Source organism: Populus nigra, chromosome 4, assembly GCF_951802175.1.
Source record: "Populus nigra chromosome 4, ddPopNigr1.1, whole genome shotgun sequence".
NCBI lineage: Eukaryota > Viridiplantae > Streptophyta > Magnoliopsida > Malpighiales > Salicaceae > Populus > Populus nigra.
Window position 1 is genome coordinate 17,551,171 of NC_084855.1, and position 10,544 is coordinate 17,561,714.

General features: G+C 36.0%; 2 protein-coding genes across 2 annotated transcripts; both read right to left on the minus strand.

Annotated features, from left to right (window-relative positions):
- Positions 1-670: 670 nt before the first annotated feature.
- Positions 671-1,518, minus strand: LOC133691966 (monothiol glutaredoxin-S6-like). The gene has a single exon (XM_062112600.1). The coding sequence runs from the start codon at positions 1,355-1,357 to the stop codon at positions 1,040-1,042; it is 318 nt and encodes a 105-aa protein (XP_061968584.1). The 5' UTR covers positions 1,358-1,518; the 3' UTR covers positions 671-1,039.
- Positions 1,519-2,439: 921 nt separating this feature from the next.
- LOC133691738 (uncharacterized) lies at positions 2,440-7,044 on the minus strand. The gene is made up of 4 exons (XM_062112341.1): positions 6,155-7,044; positions 6,026-6,081; positions 5,612-5,920; positions 2,440-5,501 (listed from the first exon to the last, which is right to left on the minus strand). The coding sequence occupies exons 1-4, from the start codon at positions 7,042-7,044 to the stop codon at positions 2,440-2,442; spliced, it is 4,317 nt and encodes a 1,438-aa protein (XP_061968325.1).
- Positions 7,045-10,544: the final 3,500 nt, after the last annotated feature.

Below are 10,544 nucleotides of genomic sequence, written 5' to 3' on the forward strand. Positions count from 1 at the left end.
TAGCATTCAAAATATCCTCATATCTATGACACACATGCTACTTGCCCTGCTTCTGCCTGGAAAGAAAAGTTGATAGAAAGTATGGAAGATCCTGTTGCTTAACTGCCCTGATCATGATATAATAAAAGCGAAACGCTACGTTGGCAGGGTCACTTGTAAACATAACGCTACGTTTAGATATATAACCTGGAATTTTAGCCCCGACGGTATAGGTTGGCTTTTTGTGAAGGCTACTTTGAGGGCTAATGCATTTTTCAAGACATGGTTTTATTGTCTAGCTACCCAATTAACTACCAAAAGCAGAGAAATCAACATCATATTTCGTGACCACATGTTTTTTACATCGCTATCTAACTAAAAAGCATGGCGGATTCTGCAGCAACTTTGTGAAATAGAAGCTGCTGCTGGGTGACTAAATTGCAATAGATTAAACAACATCAGCAATAGAGGAAATTTCCAGCAATTTTAATCAGGAGCGTGTTTCTGACATACATTTCATATGAAATGTAAGCCACAACAAACTCCACGATTCAGGTTGTGCCACAGAATGAATGATTGTCAGGAAAACTGTGCAAAGTTCAGCACAGATTGTATGGGCTTCTTTAGGTGGCGATCACAAATTCTACGTACTCTAACTTGTGTCACCTTGGGAATGACAGCGATGAACAGCTTTACTAATGAAATTTCTCATTTATTGAAAAAAAAGGTTGGGAAATGTTCACCTTCACAAGTCTAATTCCCCACCCTTGTTATCCTCAGACAAAATATTCATGCTCTTTATCTCACACACCCGTATGTGCACCCAAATGCTTTACTTTGAGCCCGAGGAAAGTAACAAAAGTAGTGCATCCTTATTAGACACAGAATATATGCGTGGAAGTTGTAATGAAAATTTCAAAACAGAAAGAGGTCCTTAGCCGTGCCTCTTATCACTTTTCGCTTACTTCGGGAAAACTGAAAACAAAAAACAAAAGTAGTAGCTTATCAAAATGTTCAGCAGCATGATATTGATCCATGCCCTATATATGTCAGTGAGAAACTACTTATTCCACATCCATATAGCACCTGCTTGTATAAGCAATGGTACCAGCTGGTTCTGGACGTGGAGGCTCATCACCTGCCTTTCATTGCCAACCAGCTGCTGGCCTATGAACACAGCGGGTAAGCTCTGTCGAAACCCCAGTTGCACTAGTGCCCTTTCAATTTGTTGTCCATTTGTTATTCTGTCGAGCTCATAAATAGTTAGATTTGCTCCAAATCCACGTATAAGTGACTCGACGGAGTGGCTCATGCAGCAAGAACTCTTCCTGAAAATCACGACAGGCTTTCCTTGAATCATCACATTCACCACGTCCATTTTCACGAAGGATTGAAAGAGTTTGAAGTCGTTGTTGAGAGACTTTAGAAGGCGTGCGAAGGGTGTATGTTGATGAGGATTGTTAGAGTCTAAAAGGCTTTTCTATGAGGAGATTGAACACCTATGGAGGCTATTTATAGAGTTCATTTAAAATGATCGGCTTCCACAGTGTTTCCTGCAGGATAGAATACGAGGGACTGACATTAACTGTTAAAAAATGTGTCATGAAATCCCCTAGTTGCCTCTTTTAAAAAAAAAAATTAATATGAGTATCCATGTTAGTTTGTATATATCTTAATTAATTTTATGAATTTTAAAGTTAATTATCATATAAAGTTCTAGTAATTCTAAAATTTGTGAGATTTGAACTAATAATTTTTATAGAGCAAATTCAAAACTTAATCAGTTAAGCTAAATCCTAATTATTTATTATTTTTTGATAAAAACATATGCTAATGACAGGACTTGCTTGAATCAATTTGACTTAGTTGTAAATGAAAGATAACATAAATTATAAGTAAAAAAAAAATTCTAAACCCGAGTTTGAAATCTATCTTTCACTAAAGAAAACTACCGATAAATCAATAAATTTAGAATGTGCAGCAGGATACTTTTTATCATTGTAAGAAATTTATCTATAATTAATTACCAAGAATGGAATAACAAACAATCTAAATTCTCCCACTCTACTAAACAAAATATACAAGGTACCGTGTGGAGCCACCACCTTATCAATCTCTACACGTTGCAGAACCTAGAATAATATAGTACGAAGACATTCTGATGAGCAATCAGAAAAGAAAAGGTTACTGCGAATAAATTACTATATCATTGCCCTCGTGTTATTCTGAATATATAGGAAGTGACTTTTACTTTCAAGTACCATATTCTCACGTGCAACTTGCTGTGACTTCTTCCTTCTAGTACCATATTCTCACGTGCAACTTGCTGTATTTTTTTTTTTATATAGTAATCGAGTATATTATAAATAGGCGACCCCATTAAGAAGACGAGGGCTCCAATAAGAAAGATTGCAGGGGGGGAATGAAAACATAAAGAGAGCGAGGAATTTACAACCCCGACTAGTTAGTCCAGTTCATGATACATTCAGGATTTCTATAAAGATCGGAACCTGTGTAACTGAAATTTTTAACAGAGGACTTCAACCAAAAGGCCAACCGATGAAAGGCGAGGTCAAAAATCACATCCCAATCTGGAGTTTTGGAGTCGAAGATCATATTGTTGCGCGCTATCCAAATTGACCAGTATAATCCTTTACAGAGAAGGGTAATTGCTTGACGTTGAAAATTTCCTTTTAACAGGCAGGACCATTCCTGAAGGTTATGATTTGGGTCTTTTGGCAGACAGCCTACACATCCAAACCACCTAAAGAGTCTACCCCAGAGAGACCAAGATGTAGGACAGAGATGGAAGAGATGGTGTATAGTCTCAATCTCCTTGCAGCAGAAAGGGCAAAGAGCTTCCTCATAATTGATGATTCTTCTCTTCGCTAAGAAATCTTTTGTGCAAACACTGCCGTTTAGGAGAAGCCATATGAACACATCTATTTTCGGAGGAGCAAACCCTTTCCAAAGCAGAGCAGGGGAGTGAAGGTTTGTTGAAACAATTAAACCATCAAGAAGATGGCATCCTGAGGAGACTGTGTAAACGTTGGAGCTGTGGGATTTCCAAATCTTGTTGTCTTCACCATCAGAGAAGACTAGACCACGTTCCACTTCTGCTATCAAGCTTTCCCGCATGCGGAGCTCGCGGGATCGAAGGGGTCTTCTCCAAGAAAGATTGATTGAGTTATCACTTTGGTTATGGACTTCTGCAATGCTTAAAGATTGCTGCAGAGAGAGGTTGTAAAGCCTAGGAAACATGAACTGAAGAGGGGCTGCGTGGCCTAGCCATGAATCAGACCAGAACCTGATGTTTCTCCCATCGCCCACCTTGAACCCGACATTGTATTGGAGGGGAGCGGATATGCTATGATTTAAGGAAATTGCAGATACCAAGCCACGCCAAGTTGGAGATAAAGAGCCTACAAACACAGGAAGGCCATTTACAAAGTATGGTCGGTACTTTCGTAGGATAAGATCTTGCCAACCTCCTACCACTCTTTTATCAAGGTTCCAGAGCCATTTAAACATCAGAGCCAGATTTTTCTTGTGAATAGAACCCAACCCAAGACCTCCAAGCGGCTTACTCTTAATTACCTTGTGCCAAGCAACCTTACAAATACCTTGTGAATTTGAGGTGCCCTTCCAGAGAAAACGAAGATTGATGGAGGATATAGCCTTTGTAATGCCCTTTGGCATAGTAAAAACAGACATGTAGTATAGAGGTAGAGAGTTTAAGACAGATTTAATAAGACATATTCTCCCAGCCATGCTCAGAAACTTCCCTTTCCATTTGCTTAACTTTGCTCTGATTGTTGACGATACCGGTTTCCAAGTGGAGAGCCTAGTTGGGTTAGCACCAAGAGGCAGCCCAAGGTATGTGACTGGGAAAGTGTCACTACGACAGAAAATTGTGTTAGCCAGACATGAAGTGTATTCGTTGTCCAAATTAATTCCTATAAGTGAGCTCTTATAGAAATTAACTTTCAGACCGGAAATGATCTCAAACCAGCGAAGGATCCTCTTGGCATGCAGAAGAGAGGAATAATCATTTGGCAGGAAAATCAAAGTGTCATCTGCATATTGCAAATGGGTTATGTGATGCCCTGGAAAAGTCTGTAAGCCTTTGAAGTAACCCGAATCAGATGCCCTGTTGAATAAAACTGATAGCCCCTGAACTGCTATGTCAAATAGGAAAGGAGAGAGGGGGTCCCCTTGCCTGAGACCCCTTTCCACACTGAATTCTCTACTAGAAGAGTCGTTTATGAGGATGGCCAATTTAGATGTGGACAAACATTCAGAAATTAGATTCCTCCAATGAGAGCCGAAACCCATATAGCCCATGGTAGAATCGATATGTTCCCACAAAATTGAGTCAAAGGCTTTATGAAAATCTACCTTTAGCAAAAACCCGTGGTCCTTCTTGCTGCGAATAGCATGGACAACCTCATTTGCTATCATGAACCCATCTAGAATCTGACGCCCCGCAATGAAAGCAGACTGGTTTACACTTATCACATCTGACAAGACACTTCTAAGCCTAGTGGACAATAGTTTTGCCACTATTTTATATAACCCATGAATCAAACTAATCGGCCGGAATTGGGAGAATCTGCATGACCCCTTAGTCTTCGGAATCAACGTTACAAAGGATGAGCCAATCCCCTTTGGTAATTTACCTGTTCTGAAAAATTCTTTGACCATCACAAAGATGTCGGAGCTGACAAGATTCCATGTCTTTTTATAGAAGGAGAAGGTGAACCCGTCAGGACCGGGGGCTTTTGAACCATCACAATCCCATACAGCTTGCTTCACTTCCTCCAATAAAGGTAATCTTTCTAACCAAACTGATCTTGCTTCTGAGATTTTAGAGAATCCTGAGCCTCCCATTTCAATTCTTTTGCATTGTGGCTTGGCAAACAGAGATGAGAAGAAGTTGACAGCACCCTCTTTGATGTCATTTGGAGAGACTAAAAATCTGTCATTCAGTTCAATCTTGTTGATGTGGTTGCGGCCATTCCTCAAACTTGCCAAAAGATGGAAGAAACGGGTGTTTTTATCCCCCATTTTGCACCAATTTTGGCGGGATTTCTGTCTCCAAATATCCTCAATCTTCCTGCTAACATCCCAAAGCTCAGAGTTCAGATTCTTAAGCTTTGATTTTTCAGTCTCAGACAAGAGGCGTACCTCGCTTATATCTTCGATGGTTGTGATGGAGTTCTGAATGTCTTCAAGTTTTGTATTTTGATTACCGAAAGTGGATTTGTTCCAATGTCTCAGTTTTTTCCCCAAAGTTCCTAGTTTCTTTACCAATCTATAGTCCCCAGGAAATTCCTTGCAGCTATCAGACCAGAGGATTTGAAAATCAGCTAAGAATGAAGGGTGTGACAACCAACAGTTAAGGAAGCAGAAAGGCTTCCATCCCCAATCAACCTTTGGTGTCTGAAGAAGCAATTGACAGTGATCAGACATCCCCCTAGGGTAGCGGCAGAGTGATAAGAATGGAAATTGAAGGTGGAACTCTGGAGATGCAAAGGCCCTATCGATACAGCTCATGGAACCCCCCTAAACCAAGTGAAACGGCTGCCCTGCAGTTTGAATTCAATCAGAGCACAATCGGATAGGAATTTACGGAGAGCAGTTGACCCTGAATGATTAATATAGCCGCTACTTCTCTCATGAGCATGAAGAGTTTCATTGAAATCACCTATCACAACCATTGGTAATTCAAATGCAAACTTTAGAGTGGTGATGTCTTCCCACAGCTTAGCACGGTCTTGAACAGAAGATGCAGCATATACACCAACTACCATGCAGTTAAAGGAAGAATTAACATGTTTGCCGCTTAGGCTGATCCATTGGCCCCCAAATTCTAAAGAATTAACCTCAAAGATAGAGTTATCCCACATCACTATGATCCCTCCTGATTTGCCAACAGACTCTAGAAAAGCCCATTTAACAGTTACAACATTCCACAGATTTCTGATGAAGGAATCGCAGCAGTTATCTTTTTTTGTTTCTAATAGAAAGCAGATGCCAACATTACTGTTGAACAACCTATTCCGGATGGAATATCGTTTGTTCAACATACCCAACCCACAACTGTTCCAAGCAAAGATATTCATAGATATTGCAAGACCAAGCCTGATCAAACTTAGTAGGGTGAGGAACTTACAGTTGATTGACTGATGTCCACTCGTCTACTTCTCTGTCAATGTTCCCCCGAACTCCCTCTTCATACCCTATAAGATCTTGGTAGATTCCCAATCCCAGAGCCGTTGCATCATGTAACATTTCCTGAGTCTCCTTGACTCTATCAAAACCATCAGCCTGATTATCCTTGTAGGCTGCTTCAAACCGAACATTTCCTTGCTTAATTCCTGAATTGAGGGAATCAAAGGAGACACCTTTCTCGGTAGTGTTGGCTACACTACCACTAGCTTGCAACAGTTTCAGTTTTCTTGTTTTGCTTCTAGCATTCCTGTTGTTTTCTTTGATCGCTTCTGAGGAGGCCTGCTGGCTACACTGAGAGCTCAAAGGGCTTGGTAGACTAGTCTGTGCATCACTGGTCTCTGTATCCATGGAGGCATGATTGGAGGTAATCTCTGCATGTTTATCGGAGGATGACTTAATAGCAGGGGATGAGCTATTATCTTTTAGATATGTGTTTCTGTAAGAGTCAGGAGCAACATCTGCTAAGCCTCTGTTAGCCAAAGCATGTCTGTTTTTCTTCTCTTTCTTCCTTTTTATGCATGTATATTTAGGGTCAATTCTTCTGATTTGTCTAAGCTTCTTCCCTTTTCTTTCCTTTAGTTCCATATCCACTACTTCTTGAGGTTTCGCCAGATCACGTATGAAATCTGAGTAGGAGTTCTGCAATTGGTTCTGGTCTAACTTCAAGGTTCTTGCTGTTTTGGAGGAGGACCTTAAAACCTGGGCTGAAGAAGTGTTAGATAGCCTTGTTCCTTTCACCTGGCCTGTGATGCCTTTTTTTTCAAGGCCCACTCCTGTAACTGATTGTACTGAGACATCTGTGCTGCTGTCATTGTCGGCTGCCTCTTGCATGTTTTCCTTTAATCTGTTATCGTGTGACATTGCAGGGGACGGCTGATATGTATCATTGTGTAGTTGCTGATCTATCGTCTGGAGGTTATGTGTTTCGTCTGTTTCAGGGAAAAGGCAGGCGTTTTTTGAAATTGTGTCAGTATGATCCCAGTTGTTGCTACTGGGGGATTGACCCTCGATATTTGAATATTACCTTTGCTAGTGTTAATATCCAAAATGTCTGTTTCTGTAAATGTCTGTTACAAGCTATATCTGCCGCCTGGAAAGAAAAAATGACAGAAGGTATGGAGGGAGTATCATGATCATCTGCTTGCATAGCTGACTTGATCATGAAATAAAGCCCAAGTCTAGACTTGGTCACTTGAGTATTGTGTTTTGCCTCTAATTCAGCTGCTAATAACTATTTCCCATCAGTTTAATGCACAAATCATGCATGATCATGATACTCTGTCTTACTCTCTTCACGATGTATGCTCGCTCTGTAAATGTAATTATAGAACCTGCAGTCAATAATTACGTCTATAGACAGGAAAATGACAGAGAGGATAAGTATCTAAGAACTCATCAACTTTGGTGAGTCATTGAGGATCGTCTAGAGATGGAATATGAGAAAAAGGCAAAACAAGAGAAAGGACGGTTCCTAGAATCACAGATATGATTTATTAATATATAAGTAGAAGGATTTATTAATATGGAACTAGAATTTATATAAAAAAAATTTAATAATATGAAAATAGATTTTTTAATATTCTGCGTATCCACATTTGTTGCTTTTACAGACGATAATGACAAAATTTAATTCATTTCATCTCTCCATAATGTATGTAATCCTGCTAGTACAACACAATAGACGCATGTCACATAGAAAATTCTATATAAAGTCACAACAAATTATATGCTAGGATAAATATTCTTATCAAGATATAAATTATTCCCTAAATCTCTAGTTAATCAAGATTGCTCATGACAACAAGATGAATTTCAATATCATGATATATATTCTTCAGGTAGATACAGGCACCTTACTTTTCTTGATCATGACATTTACTATTCCAATATGTTTCTAGAGTTATTGAAAAATATTAGACTAGTGAGCATAATATATAGCGCGGAAAAATATATTTCAAGAAAAATTTCTAATCAAAATTAGAAATTAATGCTAGCATGCATATTAATTATGTAGCGAATTTATATTTAAACAAAACCACTATAGGATATTTACTTCTTATCTCGTACAAACATGATGTTTGCAAATAACCTTTCTAAACTCCAATAACATCATTTTATTTAGATGTATTTCTAAACAAGTTATATAAAATAAAATAAAAATATTACTCTCATATTTCTCCATTTCTCTTAGTGAAATTAAGCTCTAGAATATGAGCAAAATTAAGGGAAAAAAAAACCAAATTTAAAACATAATATAATAAACTAAAAAAATGGTGACAAAGAAAAGTATAAAAATAATGTCAAAAAAAACCTATAACACTCTCCTTTTATACCCTTTTTAGACTATATTTTGGAACACAAAATGATATAAAACTAGTGATAATTATCAAAATAAATTCCATCAATTTTTAGATACCTCATAAAACATTATTAAGTCTAATAGATTTGGACCTTAAAAATGAGGTTTTTAGTGTTGAGACAATTGTTCAAGTTGATAAACAAGAAGACTAACTAATCCAATTTTTGTACATGGGCTAGATAAACTAATGGGCTAGTAAAAAATAATTCCTTAAAAGGTAAAAGAATTATATACCCAAATCCAAGTCTAGAAAATAGGTTGGCAAATAAAAAAATTTACCATTTTGAAAAAAGAATTCACCAAAAGGTATTTTGTATTCTTCATCTTTTTTCATTTCTTATTATCTTTATTTTATTATTAAGTTGATTTTCAACTTTATTCTTATAATATTTAAACATTTCAAGAGCATAATCTTTGATCCTAAGGAAATAGGTTTAATAATACCTTGCATAATTATCTATTAAAGTAGTGTAATGCCTTTTTCGAGTTTTAGTTTTCATAAAATTTAAATCACCAATATAAGTGAATTAAATATTGAGGTTCACTATTTTTTTAACTATCTGAAAAAAAAATGCTTTATGAATTTAATTCTACATAAACCCCACACATATGATTTTAAAAAAAAATTACACTTGGTAATGATTTAAGATTCATTAACCTTTATATAGAATTATAATTCATATATTCTAACATGTTATGCCATATATCATTATTATTATTATTTTAATCATTGGTTATAATGATAATTATTCTACTTTTAAAGAGTAACATTATTACTTTTGAAGATAATTTTAAAATTATTTATACTTAACAATAAGTCAAACATTAAGTTTTTTTTTTTAATATCAGCAACATGAAGTACATTGTTAAGGATTAGAAGGTTTTTGAAATTCATCATTATTATAACCTTCCCGAAATCTAATACCTTGAAGATTAATAAATTCTTCATATATAGGTGTTCTCCATCCACTTCTTTGTAAGTGAAAAAAATCATTTTTTCAACGCATACATGTCTCATTGTACTAGTGCTTAATCCATTCAAGATGTAGTTCTTGCAACATTAGTTAGGGCAATCAATTTTTGAGTTGATGTCATGGTAAAATTCTATAAAACAACAGCAAGAAATTTATATAAAAATGTTAGCTTCTTAAATAAAAATATATAAAGAAGTATAGTAATCACAAAAGAAAACAAACAAAGTTTTTCAACCATGCAAGATCAAGTTTTGATAAATTTAGATCAATATGGTATTCTTATAACATGCATCACACTAATATAAACTTATTTAATTTAAATAAACAATTAGCATAAATACACATACAAGATTGAAAAAACATATAGTAACTAAACAAAGATAAAGATAATACATTTAAATATATGGTTTTAATTGCTTAATTAGTTTAAAAGGATACCACATTCATCTATTCTATTTTTTAAACAAATTTCTTGATAATAATAAACTAGATAAAAGTTAAACTTTAGCTTAAGCTCTAGAATAGGATCAAGGAAAATTAAGATGAAAAAATCAGCTTAAAAAATAAGAGAGTAAAATGAAAAAAAGGAGCAAAAAAAGTATCTAAAACACTCTTCCTTCAACACCATTTTATAATGGATTTTGGAACCAAAATTATATAGAATTAATTATGATAATTACCATAATAAATTCCCTCCATTATCGATCTTAATTTCTGGCCATAAAACAATACTAAACTTGAAGATTTTAGCTTTAAATATAAGTTTTTAGCACTAAAACAATTCTTCAGGTTGGTGAAGAAGAAGACTAACTAATCGTATTGTTATAGGCGGAAAACTAAGGAGCTAACAAAAAAAAATTCCTTATAGGTTAAAGAATTATAAACCCAAACGCATGCTTGGAAAATAGGTTGGCAAAAACATAATTTTTTTTGTAATTCAAAAATTTATTTTACAAGAAACCTAAACCCAAGCCTGGGCATGAGTCGAACTGCGTTGT

Excerpts from the sequence above, each read along its gene's own strand:
- LOC133691966 (XM_062112600.1), bottom strand. The coding sequence starts at position 1,357 with ATGGACGTGGTGAATGTGATGATTCAAGGAAAGCCTGTCGTGATTTTC.
- LOC133691738 (XM_062112341.1), bottom strand. The coding sequence starts at position 7,044 with ATGCAAGAGGCAGCCGACAATGACAGCAGCACAGATGTCTCAGTACAA. Across the intron at positions 5,921-6,025 it reads CCGGAATAGGTTGTTCAACA|AGTCTGTTGGCAAATCAGGA; the intron begins GTAATGTTGGCA and ends GGGCTTTTCTAG. Across the intron at positions 5,502-5,611 it reads TTCAGGGTCAACTGCTCTCC|AGTTCCACCTTCAATTTCCA; the intron begins GTAAATTCCTAT and ends TTGCATCTCCAG.